We start from the raw sequence: 18586 nt of genomic DNA, 5'->3' as shown, positions 1-18586 counted from the left end.
ACACTTCCTTAGCCTGTCTATTTGTCTTCAGTGGGTCCGAACACGGCAAGTGCTGCAAAGGCCTGTTGTAATTTCCAATATTTTTTTTGTTTATCACTTCCTTAAAGCACTTCAGATGAGTTTCAGCTAAACACTTCGGATTTTAGTATATTTTCTTTCATTAAATATTTCTTATTTTACACTGTACTACTGTATATTCTATTGCATACGTTTTTCCCGTCATAACAGCATCAATCTGTGCGCGTCTGTTGCCACAAACCCAGATGACACCAAGCTCTGGCAGGCACCTGTGCTGGCCATACCGTCCAACGTCAACAGATGGCGCTATCCGACACGAGGTTGCGCGCGCACAAGCACGCGCACGTAAACACGTCCGGCCGGGCCCAGCTAGCTCTAACCGGCTAGCAGGACTGTTGACACCTCCCCGAAAACCTCGGCAGCAGCGAAGCTGCAGAGTCGACATGGCTGGAAAATATCGCAACAGTTTTGTAAAGAGGGATGAAATACTTCCAAATCATTTGGAATAAGTGAGTAGGAACGATACACACATTTTTACTATCACGAGGGAAAGTAATATTAGTAGCTCTATTATTAGTTTGTGTCACGTTAATGACCCGTAGCGATGGTTAGTAGCTGACATAAAGATATTCAGCACCAACTGAAGGGAGTAGTTGCTAACATTTGTTCGTTAGCCTGTTAGCTCCTCGGTGTTTCTTCTAACCTTTCAGGAAGCCGCTCCCGGACCATACTAACGCATTTTAACAGCGCCAACTTTAGATGTCTAACTATTATAGCATCGAAAACGCGCTCCCAATCAACCCAGACACATATACGAAGTATTTGTTTGTTAGCACTAGCAGATGCTAGCGTTACATAATATCACTGCAAGTCAAACGGCATTCAGTGGCTCGTCTGCCACTTACCGTTTTCTTGACCAAATTTATACATTGCAGCTACAGCTCTAAACAGATTGTGGGCTTGAAATCCACGACGGCGCCGAGATTAATAACTACGTTATAGCCGAATAAACAAGTGCGCAAAAAAAATGTTAGATCGATTGTTGTGAGCCAACGACGTTTACTTTTTCAGCTAAGCTAGCCAACTAGCCTCCCATAGCCTACTTTGCTAACAGTTAGCTAACCCCTCGCTTAATGTGTCACATACGCGGATTCGTTTAGAGCTAAACGCCAGAACTCAGCGGGTCACATTCGTCGACGGAACCAAGCGACCCCATCGACGTTTAAGCCTCTATAATGTCGCTAGTTTGTAAAAGAGAGGTTTGCCTTCGCCGGGGTTGGCTAGCTCGGCATCCTTTGTCCATAGTCATAGTAGTTACAGGCTCCTGTTTGCAGGCCCCGCAGCTGTTGTTTTTCCTCGATCACTTCAGTGGTGCGTTTAAAACATGATCTCTTCGTATTTGACATTTTTTATTTGTCACGATTGAGTTGTGCAGGCCAGAGAAAATGTTTTTTTTTTTTTTTTTTTTCTTGTAACCACAACATACAAGCTGCGAACTTTATCACCCACTTGTCCAGATTGGGGTTGTTAGGATCCGGTATAGCAAATTGTTCAGAAGCATTTTTGTTCAAATAAGTGACTTCACCTGTAAGAGCAATAACATGAGATTAAAAGGATCCCTTTCTGATTTGCCCCTCGACGTTTACTCTCGCGCTAAGAGATTGTGGCCCACAGTCTGAAACAGAAGTGTTTTAAGACATCCCATGAAACAAGTACTCTTTGTTGGATGTCTAGACATTTAAATGGTCAGAATAAACACGACACACACAAACAGCACCAGACAATAATCTTCTGTAGAATAAAAAAAAAAAAAGTTTTCGGTTTACAAGATGAATCAATTCTCAGTTTTTGAAAATATCTTTATTTATTTTTGGTACAAATTGGATTTGGTGTGCTCATTAAACATTTGGATTGTTGTTGTTCTTTTGAATAAGTTACAGTTACTGAACATTAATTATTACGTTATTTGGTTGGTTAAAAAAAATCCTACACACAGACCAAATTTTCAGCAATAAGCCTTGACTATGTGATGAATGGGGATTTTAAAAAAAGAGGGAGAAACATGCTGTGAGTATAAAAATGGGGATTCTGGAAACTGCAACCCACGACATCAATTAAAAAAACAGTTTCTTAAGTTATCTGCATAGACTTTAGTGTGATTACCAGCCTGGACTACAGACAGCAGCTGCAGACTCAGTAATAGTTAACAGACTTACTATAATCTTCATTTTATTGTCATTTTACCAGGTAAGGGAATTGAGAACTAGTTCTCATTTAGAGCGTAAACCTGGGCATGGGGCAGCAGTAAAATACACACCATAGCAGTGTTTTTATTTCGACACCTGGAAACGGTTGCAACAGCGTTTTTGACATGTTTTTGTAAAAGAGTTTGATTCGCCAATGATCCTTACGGTTTTCCCTCTGTTTCTTTCCCTTTCGCAGAATTCATCACGAGATGTGATCCACCATCCACAATGTGTGAGGACATTTAAGAACGATTTAGTTCGGAAAAAAACCCCAAATCTTGATTCCAGTGGAATCTTCCATATATCTATATATATATAATTATTATATTTTTCCCCCCTTGTGTTAATTCTTACATTTATATCTATATACACCAATCGCACCAACATATAACCATGCCTGTGCAAGCGCCACAATGGACAGAGTTTCTGCTGTGCCCGATCTGCACGCAGACGTTCGAAGAGACTGTTCGCCGGCCCATCAGCTTGGGCTGTGGACACACTGTGTGCAAGATGTGCCTGAACAAGTTGCACCGCAAGGCCTGTCCCTTCGACCAGACGGCCATCAGCACGGACATCGAGCAGTTGCCCGTCAACACAGCCCTGCTGCAGCTGGTGGGAGGCCAGGTAAGACGTCGGGTCTGTGTGGATTTGTCGCCGGTCGCCAAACAAGTGTAGCAGTTCGCTTTGCGCCTGCAAATATCCTGCTAATGTGTGCAGCTGAGGGCTATGTCGGGGTCGCGGAACGTCTTAAGATACGATTTTACACACGGTTCACAGCATGGGGTTTCCTTTAATGCATCACACAGCAGTCATTAGGCTATGAAATAGATTTTTATTGGTTCGCTGAGTGCTGGAACAATGGGTGAAGCCGTGTTTCTATGTGGCAATGTTTGACCAGGGTGAGGCACAGCTGATGTTGGTAGAGCGTGCCGTAATGGAAACCCTCAGCGCGTCGTCCATCAAACCAAGATTTGTAGTCATGGCTGTGCATTCTCCTCGGTTATGCTTTGTGCTAATACTGCGCCGTATATGATACCAGACTGACTGAGTAATATCCCCTGGTACATATGTAGAGGAGTTCCTGGTACATTTCCTTTGCCTTTCCCATCAAGTTAATGAATATGTAATAACATGAATTCATTTGAAACCTGCAGTACTTCTATTTTAATAATAGGAGCCGGTGTTTTGTATTTCCGCATTATGAAACAATCGATTCTATAGCCTTGTTGATTATTGCGGAAATAGATTCCAAATTAATAATGGTAGCATGTCTGGACATGAAGTTCATGTGAATGTCTGGAACTCTCTGCTTAGACCATGTACGTTCTGCAAAGAAAAAGGCCAAGTGATGATTCTGTTTTCTAAAACAAAATACAAACCTCATTTGGCTTAATTTTCTCTATTGTTTGTATACAGATATGCAATATTTGTGTACGACATTGCTCAAAAGTATAATAGATTCATAAAAGAGACCAAGTTCCCATAGTGAAATATATTATCGTATGCTCTATTAGACACAGATGTTGTCCATTAGGAACGCACAGATAATGAAACAGCAGTCTCAGTCACCGTTTTGTCTTTTTACAACTATATAAACATAATGGATTGATTAAAAATAATCTGATTACGCCCACCTGAACCAACAACAAAAACCAAATTAAGATGAATCAACTTGAGAGCCAGAAATTGTGCCAGACTTTCTTGTTGTCTGGTTTGAAATGTCTTTCTCTTTTTTGACCTACTTTCATTTTAATTGCATATTACCTCATGAGATAGAACAGCTACTCATTTACACACCATTTACAAAGCAATTACAATTTAACAGTACTAATATATATATATATATATATATATATATATATATATATATATATATATATAATATATATATATATATATATATATATATATATATATATATATACACTTAATCAAGTGATAAAGGTATGGGGAGGGGGGGGTAGAAAGTCAAACACAGTCTGTACTCTCACATTTAAGCAGTTGTCACACAACACAGATGGATTAAACCTACCTCCTCCTCCCCCGCAGTATCAGTGCTGGCCTTAAAAACACAAAAGTATTTATCCAAACAGGAGCAATTATTCCATGGTTGAATTCAACCGAGGCTTTCCAGTTAAGCTGCAGTTCCTTTGTTTAAAACCAGAACATTTTCCTTAACTGTGACCTATGAAGCCAGTTCAACAAACCTGCGTTTCTTCCTTCACTGGACATGTAACCTGAACTGATAAAACCGACAAACTAAATTTGGCTTTGCTAGCTTTCATTCCCCTCGAGCTTCCTCGATCTTGTGTTGCAACATAAGAGATGTTTAACCAGGGTAATTAAAGGTTTTTTTTAATATATTTTTACCTGTTTTGCTTCTTTCACTTAAAAACAACCACCTTGACCATCACCAGATGCACTTGTTGATAAGGCAGTATTTTATTAAGTGATTATAACTAAACTATATTAATACCTCAGCCATGCTCAACTTTGTACTGTAGCCAAAGTAAAAAGAAATGCCATTGGATATTTTGTGAATAGATTATTATTTTTTATTTATTTATGTCTAAATGCAGTACAGAGTCCCAGCATCGAATGCCCGTCTGTCTGATGACGATTAAATGTTGTTTCAGTCTGACTGTTCTGTCTGGAGTTTGCAGGAGAGGGTTTTTTTTTTTTTATGTGGTCTGCTTATTACAACCTGCACTAAACAATCTCATAACCTCCTCTGGGGATGACCACAACTTTATCTTGATGTCATGTTAATAATTAAAAAGGAAGTTCTGGGCTTTTATCTTTTTATTATTTATATTTTCTGGTCTCCACCAGCTATAAAATAATTTTAATCCAACCCCAAATGTACAACACCACACCTCTCCGTGTAGTTATTTATCAAACAAGGATATCGTAGAAATAGAATTTGTTCAGAAAAGCAACAAAAACATTACAAACCCCTTACTGGATATGTTGTATTTAAAGGGTGGTGCTTTGGTTCTCCTTTCTCAGATAAACGGGGCATCAGCATAGACCACTAAGCCGTTAATCTCACGTTATAATACAGTCCAGGGTCTGTACAGTCTTCATGTAAAGACGGTGCTGGTTTGTCACTGTATGAGGCACAATGCCCCGCCGCCCTCACCATCTCCCTGGTCCTCTGTCATACCGGAAGCTGGAATTACCCACGCTGCTTCGGTGCCATGCGGGATTTCTCAGCAGTTCAAGAAGTCGCTTCATCGGGCGGGAAGTCCCCAAGACACATGCTGGGTGCCCTACGTTTGCCTCTGGACTCTCCTGTGATCCTCGCTGGTTACAAGCCTTTCATCTTGCACTTGTTGACTTACCAGAGAGGGAGGGGGGGGTAGACATGTTTGTGAAGCCAGCTTTATTCTGCTTTGGTTGTTCAGGCATGGCAAACAAAGACATTTGAGGTCTTTGCTGGTGTAGCACAGTGACGACGACTTCACATCTACCCATCAGCTTAACTCTGGCTCTGCCTCTGTTGCTGGACACGGCAGCAGAGGCTCAACTTCTGACCACCTCGCTGCTTTTTTCTCGTCACATATGACACCAGTATGGGGGGAAAAAGGCTTGGTTTGAAAGTGTTTGACGACCTGGGCTACAGACGAGTGTTATGACCTTTAGTAAGTCGCTCCTCAATCCACGGCCTTTAAGATCCCGGCCCTAGGGTAGGGGGTTGTATTACGGTGGCTAAATAATAGCATGGTTCCAAAACTGGACTGTGGTTTATAGAGATGGTGAGTTAAAGTCACACATTTCTATATTAGTCTTTAGTCATGAGTACACCTGATTGGGCTGTGTCCGTCAAGCTAATCGCGGCTAGCGTTAGCTCGTGGTGTCCAGGAGGTTTACAACGAAACAGTCGCAGATACAGGAGCTGTGATGACCTTTTTATGTTGCTCAAAAAACATCAAGGCATCGATTATTTTAACAACAGTACTGTACACTGTCTTTGGTTTTACTGTTACTGCTGTATAAAGGAAAACATCATATTTAAAATAAATGGACGGCGCTTAGCTTGGCGACTCGCCAGCCTTATGATACAGTGGGGAAACGCTGCTCAGCGTAGTTTCTGGACCAGAATGTGGGAAACCCACAGATCCGCTGTTTTGTGGCCAAATAAGTTCTGGGCGGTTCTGGACGATGCGCTAAAACGTGCCTCTTTTGTGTCCCCTCACCAGGTTCCCAAGGCTCAGCCGGTGGCCTTGATTACAAGTCCAGAGGACACTCAGAACTATGAGGTGGCTAGACAGTGTGTGGAGGAGCTGGCCCTCTACCTCAAACCCCTCAGCAACACCCGAGGTACTTCACCTGTCACCGGATGCCTACGTTCAACAGAAGTGGTTTTGGGTCAAGATTGTGAATGTTTGGCTAGTTAATCAGCTACCATAGCCTTAATTTGAATTTTGAGGTGTTTTCTGTTTAAAATAACAGGTTATTCAAAATGCGAACTTAAATTAGCAGGGAATTGTATAAAGAGCCATCAAAAAGTAAAATCTTGTTTTTCTGTAAAACAATGTGCATATATTTATGGTAGCTGTACACTTTAAGACTCATTTTGCCTTTTAATTGTAGATGTGAGTATATCTCAAGATTTAATGGTTACCAACAGTTTGGATAAATAACATCTTTAGCGGGTTCTATAAAGGTTTAATTGGCGTTTTTACGTACGCCTCAAGATATTGTTTTTATCCCAAAACTGACGGCTCATTCTGAGACAGTAGCTCAGTTAATGTGTGATAGATGGTCGCATATTGGGCGAATGGACACACTTGCAACAAAAAAACGCCGCTCTCTGGACCAAAATGGGCATCATAACTTGATATTATTGTTTGCATAAAGAAAATGAGTCAAAGCAACATGTATAATTGAATTATTCATCTGCTTTTTGTATGACAGCAGTTATAAAGCTTGAGAACGTACAGGCGACGTCATTACTCAGCAGAAATTGTCAAAGATGCACAAATTAAGGGAACGTTGTGAAAGAGGCAACATCTAAAACAGCTTTTTTTTCTAGCCTATTGAGAGAAATTTACAGTATAGCATATATGTTGTCCTGTGGGAGAGTTTGCCTGGCGTGAAGTAACCGTGATGCAGGTGCTAGTAAGGAATGTCCCTTTAAACATCTGTCCAGGTGTGGGTCTGAGCAGCACAGCCCAAAGCATGCTGAGTCGACCCATGCAGAGGAAGTTGGTAACTTTGGTCCACTGCCAGCTGGTGGAGGAGGAGGGGCGTGTCAGAGCCATGAGAGCCGCCCGCTCCCTCGGCGAGCGAACCGTCACCGAACTCATCCTGCAGCACCAGAACCCGCAGCAGCTCTCCTCCAATCTGTGGGCTGCTGTTCGTGCGCGGGGTTGTCAGTTTCTGGGCCCAGGTAGGTGTCCTGTCACGCGGGCAGGAAACTGTTCTCGTTCGGTCTACCGTTGCTCAAAACGGTAACCGCTGTCTTCTCCTACACCAGCGATGCAGGAGGAAGCCCTGAAGCTGGTCCTTCTGGCTTTGGAAGATGGTTCCGCTTTGTCCAGGAAAGTGCTGGTTCTCTTTGTTGTCCAACGGCTTGAACCACGCTTCCCCCAGGCCTCCAAAACCAGCATTGGCCACGTGGTGCAGCTCCTTTATCGGGCTTCCTGCTTCAAGGTACGTCTCTGCCCATCAGCCTTTGATGTTTTAAACCGGATTAAGTCAGCAGGACTCAATCTGGTGCTGCTCCACAAACCTGTAACATTGTCTGTGCAGAAATGGGAGTTTTTACTAATCAATGACGTGTTGAATTGGGCATTAAGACACCCCCTCTCCCTCTTCTGCGCCTTTAGGTCACCAAGCGGGACGAAGACTCCTCCCTCATGCAGCTGAAAGAGGAGTTTCGTACGTACGAGGCTCTGCGGCGGGAGCACGACTCTCAGATTGTCCAGATTGCCATGGAAGGGGGCTTACGCATTGCACCTGACCAGTGGTCCTCTCTCTTGTATGGGGATCAGTCTCACAAGTCACATATGCAGTCTATCATAGATAAGGTACGTGGAGGAACAACGTTTTTCCTCCTGATGGAGGATGGCTCATCTGCATGATGCCTGAGAAGCCCCTTATGGTTTGTATGAATCTCCCCTTTTCCCCTTCCAATCTAGCTGCAGACCCCAGCATCCTTTGCTCAAAGTGTGCAGGAGCTGACCATTGCGCTGCAAAGGACCGGAGACCCGGCCAACCTCAACATCCTGCGACCCCACTTAGAGCTGCTGGCAAACATCGATCCCAGTCCCGGTGAGGAGCAAGCGAACCCCCAGCAGCCCGGCTGTTGTAACGATGCAAGCGTTTTGCGTGTCGCACGTTGCCATGGCAACCTTTTAAAGGCTGCAGTCCTTCCCAAACTCAGCAGGGTCGACGACAGACCCGTTTGCAGCTCAGAGGGGTAAAGCGGAGTAACCGTGCAGTACTCCGTTAGCCATGTTACCTCCTAAAACGCTCTATTTTAGCGTCATTGGACTTAATTGTTAAATCCGTCAATTATCTTAAAAACGGCTAACTTTGACCCGTCAGTAACAGCAACCACACTGAAGAGCATTGTTGTTGTTCCAGCGCTCTGACAGGTTTTAGTCGTTGTGGGTTTCCTGGTCGGGTCAAACAAAGTTTTAAGTTCTGATTTTCCACCTGACGGATCATAACCCAGGGCCCATCAAGCTGAAAACTCGGCCGAATCCTTTGAGTCTCTTCACAAACGCGCAATGATGAGCCTTGATCTAAATGATCATTATTTGGGTCCCCCCTTGTTTTTAGATGCTCCTCCTCCGACGTGGGAGCAGCTTGAGAAGGGGCTGGTGGCGGTGAAAACGGTGGTGCACGGCCTGGTTGACTTCATTCAACACCACAGCAAGAAAGGAGCTGATCCTCAACAGGTGAGTGCTTTTAAAAAAAAACGTTTAAAGCCTTTAATAAACAGGAAAAGAAAACAATGTTGATCTCTGTTAAATCTAAGTCCTTCAGTAAATATTGTGATAAATTATTCTCTGTGGTCTGTCTTAATTCGTTGGTTAGTGGTCTTATGTTGCGCTGTTGGTATTAATGCCCGATGGGCAACTGTTGTGCACACGGCGCGATCATCTAACAGCGTTGTTCAGACCGACGTGACCAAAAAACTGAATGTTGTTTCTTGTGCATTGAACGTTTCACCTTAGAGGCGGGCGATATGGCCTTAAAATTTTATCACGCCGTATTGTGGCACTATCATGATAAAAGACGATAATAGACTCTTACCAGCTTCTTGTGGTCCTTTTAGGTAACATTGTGGCTGTGACTTCTGTATTTCCCTGAAATACAAATACTGGCCTTAAAAACACACTTAATAATGTAACATATATTTTAAAAGCATTCTAAGCATGTTTCATCAGGACACAAGTTGCATAAAGAAATGTGATTTTATTTTTTTTTATCATCACACTGCACACAATAACAAGATTTACCAGTAATTATGTTTTTGATTTTTATTGACATTTATTGATGCTCTGAAGAAACCAATAGTGGAAAAATGACTAAAATAACAAACCTGACAACGCCCGACACTTTTCAGGCACCACTAATTAGAATTTCTCGTTGTCACACTGCAAAAACGGAACTAGAAATAAGTAAAATGTTCTTAAAATCTGTGTATTTTTCCTTGATTTGAGCAGGTAATTAAGATAATTTGCCAATAGAATAAGAATTTTGCACTTAAAATAGGAACAATTCATCTCAATCATCTTATTTCAAGTGCAGTATGTCTAATTATCTTATTTTAGGGGTCAAAATACTCATTCCATTGGCAGATAATCTTATTTACCCGCTCAAATCAAGGTTAAATACACTAATTTTAAGAACATTTTACTTATTTTTAGATCCGTTTTTGCAGTGAAGCTAAACCCAAATTCTTATAAGAAATTTTTCACGATACGATAAAGGTCCAGCGCTATTGTCATGTGTTAAAAGGGCTCTAAGGTAATTTTCTCCGTTTCTCTTCAGCCTCCCCAGCACAGCAAATACAAAACATACATGTGCCGCGACATGAAGCAGAAAGGAGGCTGTCCCCGTGGAGCCAGCTGTACCTTTGCCCACTCTCAGGAAGAGCTAGAGAAGTGAGTTTGAAAGGTCGACGCTTAATTTTCTTCGTCTCCGGATCTTTCGTAAAACACCCTTTTTTTCTGCTCGCCAGGTACCGTAAGATGAACAAGCGTCTGGCCGCTCGCTCGGGAGTCGGGGTGGTTTTTTCCGAAGATGGCCTGGCGCCTGACGTAGCGATGACCCGGAAGCTTTCGCCGATCACCAACGGCAGCGGCGGGCCGAGCCTGCCCCAGTTAGTCGCCCGCGGCACCGACGCGGTCCCGTATGAGCTGCTGCCTAAACCCGTCAAGATGGATGGAGGGAACCCAAGCGTCCCGGGTTCACCACCCGACGTGTGAGTGCACTTTTCCCCCCCAAGAACTTACATACTAATAGAAACCATTTGATTACACAATAGGTAGTATTTACTGGGTGAGGACGTGACATTTCATGTATTTAAAACGCCTCGTTGTTTTTAGCATGGATTCCATGCCCAAAGCCGGTATAGCACTGCCGCCACATGCGATGGGCCATCCCAGGATGCCAGCAGATCACCTCTCAGGGGTTAACAAGCATATGCCCGGGGTCGCCAGAGGTTCGCCGGTTTATTCTCAACCTCAGCCCCGCGATGTGTATGACATTCGTCCCCCACCCGCCTCTCAGTATGAGCCGCCACAGTACCCGGCAGGTAAGGATAGAGTCGTTCAAATAATGTTATCAAAGGAAAATGTTGTTGTTTTTTTTTCTCCTTGAAAAGACCATCTGGAAATTTAGAGCGGCATTGAAATATTCTTGGAGTAAAGAGCAGGATTATATTCTCATTTATCGCTTTGAAATGAGTATTTCAGCTAATAATGCTATAAAGTTATCTGCCTTATTCTGGTATATTCTAAAAACACAAACCAATTGAAAGATTTCTTTAAATCTGCAAGCTGAAATAAATTTCTCTGCATGATGTTTTTTCTTTTTGTGTGTGTGCCTAAAACGGGGCCTCACAGAGCTGCATGTTGTCCAACTGTCTTATTTCTATTTAGTTATTGACCTATTTTGTTTTAACGTTTGTGTGTTTCCCAGGTTATCCCTACCAACAGCCAACACAGTATGTTCCCCGCGAATACCTGCGTAACCCCCCTCCGCCCAGCGAGTCGGGGCCCCCGTACCACGACCCTTACATAGGCTACAGCGCTCCGGAGCGCCCCTACCCCTCCCAGCACTCCGGCCCGCCTTTCACCTACACCCACCCGTCTCACTATGACCGGGGTCACCACGGCGCCTACGGGGCCCAGCCTCCTCCCCCTCAGCCTTATCCATCTCAAAGGGATCCGCTTGTCAAAATGAATGCGGCTCCCCTGGACGTGCCGCCGCCCTCAGCGGGGCAGGCCAACTCGCTCTACCATCAGGAGCAAAGTTCCCGGGACCGGTACGCTCCCGATGGTTACTATCCACAGGGTTCCCAGCCGCCACCCATGAGGACGTATGTCAGGGTAGGTCTGCTTTCTTCGTTTGTTGTTAGGGGGGTTTGATTAGAGGCAGATGAGACTGTTTAGAGTTCAGCAGTGATGTTTCTGAACCTGTTTGGTTTGTCAGGGGTCACCATACAGCGGTTCCCAGCCCAGCCTGGACTATCTCCATCGACGACGGCAGGAGCTGTTATCTCAGCTGGCGGAAAGGAAGGTGATCTCCCCTCCGCCGTTTGCCGCCTCCCCCACTCTTTCACATCCCTTCCCCAGCGACTACCCCCCCGAGGTTAGCACAACGCGCGTTTTTATACGCGTTATAACGCTGGAGAGAGTCCGTCGGCGGCCAGCGCAGATTCTGTTTAACGGCTTTCCTTTTTTCCCCAGGTGCAGTATGGCGACGAGAGCTCCAAAACGATGGCGAAGTGCAGAGACTCCGACTACGCTGGGCAGTACTCCCCCTGGTCCTGCGAAACCATCGGCTCCTATATTAACTCCAAGGATGCCAAGCCCAAAAATGTTATGGTCCCTGGTACCATGGAGATGATGGTAAGTCTGCTGTAGGTGATTCAGAGCACAGGAATGAACTCTTAAGTTAACGCACGCTCTCGTGTTAATAGACTTAGTTTGGCCCCGTGGCTTTTCACTTCCTTTGCCTCATCTGTCTACCTTTATCTCACGATCTCTCTTCCTGTGTTCTCCCCGTTTGTCTCTGCCAGAATGTGGAGGATAAAGGGCCGAGGGAACCGTCTTTGGAGGCTCCTCGTAGGGGAGCGGAAGTGAAAGACGACGACCCCATTATACCTTTCGGCCCCCAGCCCACTGTGTCGCGCTTTGGTGCCATCTCCCGCACTTCAAAGACCGGCTACCAGACCACTGGCCCAGTGCAGGCCATGGCCTCCTCTTCCCAGAACCCCAACGCTAAACACATGAGCATGCCAGGTAAGAACCCGTGACTGAAGGGCGCTCGTGGTTGGGACTTGTAGCCCTTCCTTTCTTTGAAATAGGGCATTAAAAAGAGGATTTACTCATTACCCATTACTGATTATTTTTTATTTGAGGAAATTTTGAAGTAATTGCACTATCAGCATCTGTTGCTCAGTAAATCTCAGCTTCATAGAATTGAGATCCAGTCTGGGAAGCTGACTCCACGTCTCTGACGCGGTGTCGTCCCCACGTCTGAACCAACCTTTTCATCTTGGAATTGGACGTTATTCTCATTCCGGATGTATGATATGTCGCCATTAGCATCGTTACTGGCTGACGTTAGAATTGTTTTTGTCTTTTTTATATATCCGTATGGGTCCCAGAAGTAAAAGTAGCCTCGTGTCATCGGTTTGGTCATGTGGCAATGATGCCGATGCAGCGCAGAATTAAACTGAAGCAGAGAAACTGGGTGGGGAAATGTATATAAGATGGGTAAATACTGTCCATAACAGCAATTATTAACATCAGCTATCTCACTGTTTTCTCGTTAGAGCTGCGCTCTACAGCAAAACGCCACCCAGCCCCAAAGTTTCTTAGAGCCTTGAGTCTTTTTATTTCAAACAGATAAACTGCTTGCTGCCTGGTTCATGTCACATATGTGCATCATCCAGCTGGATGCTGTTATGCTGTCTCGGTTTCTCGTGAAAATCAATATATTTTTTTACTCTACCATCATTGCTGCTGCAGATTACTCTTATGGAAATCATGGAGGATGGGGTGGGGCTTCATACCCCACCCACCACACTCCCTCCTCCTCCTCTCAGGGACACTTTGAGCGGTGAGTCCTTATTTTTCGGTTTCTGTAGATTATTTTTTTTTTTGTATATTACTGTAATTTATATTAGTTAGTAAACGAATGCAACTGTGAAGCGAGTTTGAGACCAGTCTCACTTCACCTTATTTTCCCAGCCTTCCCATGACAACCCCAGACAGAGAGCAGTTAAAGATCGAGCTGCAGCAAGTCAATCAGCAGATCACCCAACAGACCCAGATGCACAACATAGAGGTATGCAAGGATGTATCTGAAGCTGAGACACCAAAGGAATCGTTTATTTAAGCATTTCATAAACGAAGAAGTTTTAGTTTTTGAAAAGTAAAAGATAATTTTAAGCTCTTTGGCACTACATTTTCACTTTTATTCAAAGTGATGTTGAATTAAAAGCTTATGAATTCTTAAGAAGTCAAGTTATCAGAATATTCACATGTATATATTGTTTTAAGTTTTTTTTTTTCATATTTGCCCTGTTTTCATGTGGTTGACTTTGTCTCTATGCCGCAGGCTGCCAGTAACTCTTTGCTACTGCAGAGGGATGCTGGCGCATTGGTCGGCCACCCTGTGCAGCCCAGCCAGGGCCAGGCAGCAGCGGTTCCTCAGCAGCCTCAGGCCAAGTGGCCAGCAGGGGGTGCAAGCGTGTCAGCCGTCTCCAATGAGCAGTTAAGCTTGGAGCTCCACCAGGTGGAGAGGGAGATTGGCAAGAGGACCCGAGAGATGGCTTTGGTAGGGGGCTCTCTCTTTCTGTGTGTGAACAGTCAAAGCGGTCTAATATACTTAGGAGTTGTGAAACAACGAACCTGATTTCTTTGTGTTTATTTTTTTTTTCCTCCCGCTGCAGGAAAACCAGGTAACTCATGATGTTCAGCAGTATAAAATGCAGCCTGCAGAGAACGGACAGCCAGAGCACGACACCCAGCTTGAAGACATCTCTCTGGCTCTCGGGTAGGTATAAACATCCTTAAACTTTTATAAAACAAATTTAAAAGCCTTATTTTTATTATGTGGCCCAATTCTAGACGGTTTTGTTAAGTCACTGCAGTTTCCTTCTATTAAATGGGCCCAGTCAGTTTTTGGAAAAATAAAGGGACCCCTGCAAATACACGAGTAGCTTAAAACCCACTTCAAAAAAGGTGTATTTTATAACCTCACTGATTCAAATGCGTTCATTAAATGTGATTTATTGCATTTTTTTTAAAAAAAAAAAAAAATTATTCTAAATGCGCTTATACGGTTCTCTTTCTCCACTTCTGCTGCAGCGAGGTGTCCAACGGCTCGAGCGGGCTGCAGGAGAATGCAGTGGGCGGGTCCATGCTGTCGCTGAGCAGTAAGACGGCGGCAATGAGCCTGTGTTCAGACCCAGTCGTCACCGGTTCAGAGATGCAGAAAAATGGCGTGGTCCATTCCTGCTCATAGGAAGTACACGCTTACGTACACGCACGCACGCACGCACACACCCCGACACACGAACCAGATGCTCATTTTGAAAAGCATGCACAGGCACACATAAAACCATTCTATTTAGAAGATGAGCAGTATCTGCCGTGACGAATTTTCTTTCTTTTTGTTCTGTGAATGAGCTTTTTTATGACTTTCCTTGCCTGGAAACCAGAGCATATAATAACATTTCTTGTGTGTTCTTTCTGTTTTTTTTTTTTGTTTTTTTTTTTTTTGTACTGGTATTTGATTAACAAGGCTCAAAATTCATACGTCAACAAGAACAAATGGTGGTGACGATGACCGCATTTGCATATTTATTTGAAATGGATGCGACGCATTAGAAATCAAAATTGGAAGCTGATTGCTTGCCCCGCCCCAGAAACAATTTTTTTTTTTTTTTACCCGAGGTTTGTCCTTAAAGTCGTAACGGTTAAATTCAGAGGCGCACGAGTTAGGACGCACTTCCACATGGCGCGCATTCTGAGGAGCTTTTGCCTTGACGTCTTGAAGCGTGACAGCAATATAGGAAAGAGCTAACGCGCGGCTCAGTGCTCGCCCCGCCCCCAAAATCGTAACGAGAGGTTGGCCAGATGTGGATCTCTGAGGAGGGAAACGCAGAATCAAGTCTCGCGTGTATTCAGCCAAAACGCGCACATCAGGTGCTTTTTAGAAATGCATTTCTTCAGGAAGTAGGATCGGCTTCTTTTTTTATTATTATTATTATTGTATTTTATGAACAACGTCATTTCTGTTTCATACTTGAAAGCAGCATCTATTAAATGAAAGCATTCTGTTTTAAGGATTGCAGTTCTGTTGATAATGAGATTCATTTTTCGATAAGGGAGTGTGAGGCGCTGCAGGCCGTTGAACTTGCCCGCTTCTCGCCCTGGCTTTTCTGAGCACAATCAGGGAATACGATGCTGTCCTCAGAAGTATTTTTGAGTAAGAGCACGTTACTTGGCCTGGAGAACATCCTTCTACTTCAGAAGATACAAACTATAAGTGTAAGTTAATTTTCCTGATCTTAAGGTTAAAGTATTTCCCTCACCAGAGCTTCTCCTCTGGCCACACAGAGGCCTCCCCATTGGGATCATCTTGTCATTTGTTCTCATAACTTCTATGAAGTTGCCTTCCCTTGTGTCTGTTGTTTTGTTTTTTGTTTTTTTTAGGTTAATTTTGACTGTTTGCTTTACATTGTTACAATTTTGGGTGGCGCAGCGGGCCCGCTGAACGCGTCTTTAGACTAGTTGCATTTTCTGCTAATCCTCGGCAGAGCTTGCCGTCGTCGCTGCAGAATGCAGAACACGTTTACGGCTGGAAGAGCAGCAGCGTCGGTCGCTGAGAGAGAAGCCTGCTTCTCCCAGACTTGTCTGTCCTCAGGTGCATTTCTGACAACTGACCAAAAAAAAAGGCGCTTTGATGTTTTTGTTTTTTCACCGCCGCGTGCCGTCCTCGTCACCACCATTACCGCTATAGCTCTTCCTTCAACAGACGGACTGTTTTACCGCTGATTCTCAACACGGAGCTCTCTGCCTTCTGTAAACAAACTTAGCATGAGTTCATGTGCTTGAACGGTTAAAAAAAAGAAAAGAGGATAAGAGACGGTCTATTCCGGGCCCTCGTTTTGCTTAAAAACCGACACTTTGACAAACCCCGGATTGCTGATGAGCCCAAGACATCAACACGTCTCATGTCTTCATCAGGCATCGTAGGTCGAAGCCTTCAGTTTGTCAGCGCCAGGTTAGCGATTTTCTCTGTTTCCATCCACACTTAAAGCCTAAGGCTGCTCCTTGCTCCATTTATTGTTTAGGTACACAGCTCACTTATACATATGAGTATGTATACATACATTAATATACTAAAGCACTATTAATGTGCCACCTCTTACTCTACTTGCTCAGCATTTATATTAAATGATCTCTACTTAGAATCAGCTAAATGTTTTTGTTTCGGGTTTTTTTTGTTTTTGTTTTATTTTGTTGTTTTTCTGTCCACTGGTTGCCAACACAGACTTTATCCTTTCCCAGACGAAGGACCTCTGTGTGCATTGATGTGTGTTCACTTAATCTTTTGTGTTCAAACAAAGTTGTTCTTTATAGAATATGCTTCCGAAGAAGACAAAAATCTGTAACTTTCGAAAATTTATATGGAGATGTTTTCTGTGTGTGCTAGATCGTATTGTAGGAAACGTACCCTCATTTTTCTGTTTGTTTTGGGTTGCTCCCCTTTAATTGTGCTGTACCTGGTAGTCGTGTTGAGATCTTAGAACAGGGTTTGGGTCCCCCGCCCCTCCCCCTCCTCCTCCTCCTCCTCCCGCCCCACACCACTGCTCCAGTCAGAAGCCCCAGGAAGTTTCTTCTGGCAGTTTAGCTTTTTCATTTCCTCTGTAACGCTCTTTTTACATTATTTGTTTAAGGAGCGTTAGATCTGAAAAAATGAACACGTCGGGATTTAGAGTCATACCAATGAGCTCTAAATTAAGAGTCAGCCAAAACTACCAAAAAGCTCGTTCTGCTGGATGGGCCACTTCAGGTCTGAATGAGCCTAAAAGCATCTAGCTTAGCAGCGCGACTGTGCAGTGATTGTATGGGGGAGTTTACTTTATAGTAAATGGCAAAGATGATTATTTCAATCTTGTGTGTTTTTTTGTTTTGAGTGAAACTGCTGCCTACAGATGGTGAAACAACCACCCACACCCTCGACCCTCTGTTACTGCTGTTCAAGGCTCACATTTTATTCTCAGACTTTCTGAGGAAATTCACAAAATTGATTTTTTTTTTTTTAAATATTATTCCCTTGTAAAATATCTCTTAAATTAAGGTACAAGTTTGATTTCAGCAAGAAAAAAAAGGTTTTTATATGTATATTATACTCCATTAAGGAATGTCTAGAATTATCTTCCTCCAATGTGGATGTAGCCATTAATACGCCATTTTATGACTTTGTAAGAGAATTCACTGTGTGAAAATTGGTTTGCATTTTTGTATAATACAATCTGCTTTCTTTTTTTTTTTTGTTGTTTATTTGATACGAGAGGGAGCTCAAACTGGAAGTTTGAAGAAAGGAAAAAGAACCTGTGAAATTGAGAAAACAAAATGTAACTTATGTGCAACAGTGATTCTAAGCCCAGGGGGAAAGATTAAATGATATTGCTAACTGAGGGTTTTTCTCGTTTTTTTTATTGTCCACTTAAAACGTGAAGTTTCTGTTTAAGAGCTACGTTGGAGAATCTCTGACTGCCAATGACCATAGTTCTGGTTTTCTGGACCATGCAGCTTGGAGTTGGCCATCAATCCTTGCATACTGACAATTTCTGTGCATTTCTGATATTGGTGTTATTTCTGTGTTTAATACTTATGTTGGGTTTAAAACCTTTTACAGCATACACCTGATTCTAGATCATTAAACTAGTCACATACCATGAAGGTGAATTTTTCCTGCATTTCTGCAGAACTTTACTGTTGGACTTAATATTTATGTGTTTTTATTCAATTGCTTCATGGCCACTTCAAAGTCACATCAATTGAAACGCAGCCATTTGCAGAACGATCATATTCCAAACATTAATGCAGAGAAAA

The 18586-nt window shown here is 43.4% G+C and overlaps 1 protein-coding gene across 3 annotated transcripts; it reads left to right on the top strand.

Moving 5' to 3' along the window:
• The first annotated feature begins 366 nt into the window (after positions 1–366).
• Positions 367–18169, top strand: rc3h1b (ring finger and CCCH-type domains 1b). 3 transcript variants are annotated; one of them, XM_021323572.2, is made up of 20 exons: positions 367–527; positions 2461–2888; positions 6467–6587; positions 7420–7659; positions 7747–7922; positions 8099–8299; positions 8411–8543; positions 9057–9175; positions 10275–10387; positions 10465–10707; positions 10832–11040; positions 11427–11836; positions 11940–12098; positions 12197–12358; positions 12529–12751; positions 13484–13574; positions 13706–13802; positions 14076–14294; positions 14410–14513; positions 14828–18169. In XM_021323572.2, exons 2-20 carry the CDS (start codon positions 2658–2660, stop codon positions 14982–14984), a joined length of 3408 nt encoding a protein of 1135 aa, XP_021179247.2. In that variant the 5' UTR covers positions 367–527; positions 2461–2657; the 3' UTR covers positions 14985–18169. The 3 variants fall into 3 exon arrangements, with proteins under 3 accessions (XP_021179247.2, XP_021179248.2, XP_035994026.1); XM_021323573.2 differs by lacking the exon at positions 367–527 and having other exon boundaries at positions 2658–2888; positions 11940–12026; XM_036138133.1 differs by lacking the exon at positions 367–527 and having other exon boundaries at positions 2658–2888; positions 14410–14517; positions 14828–14952.
• The last annotated feature ends 417 nt before the right edge of the window (positions 18170–18586 follow it).

The sequence above is a fragment of the Fundulus heteroclitus genome, chromosome 6 (genome assembly GCF_011125445.2).
Source record: "Fundulus heteroclitus isolate FHET01 chromosome 6, MU-UCD_Fhet_4.1, whole genome shotgun sequence".
NCBI lineage: Eukaryota > Metazoa > Chordata > Actinopteri > Cyprinodontiformes > Fundulidae > Fundulus > Fundulus heteroclitus.
This window is presented reverse-complemented; position numbering and strand designations above follow the sequence as displayed.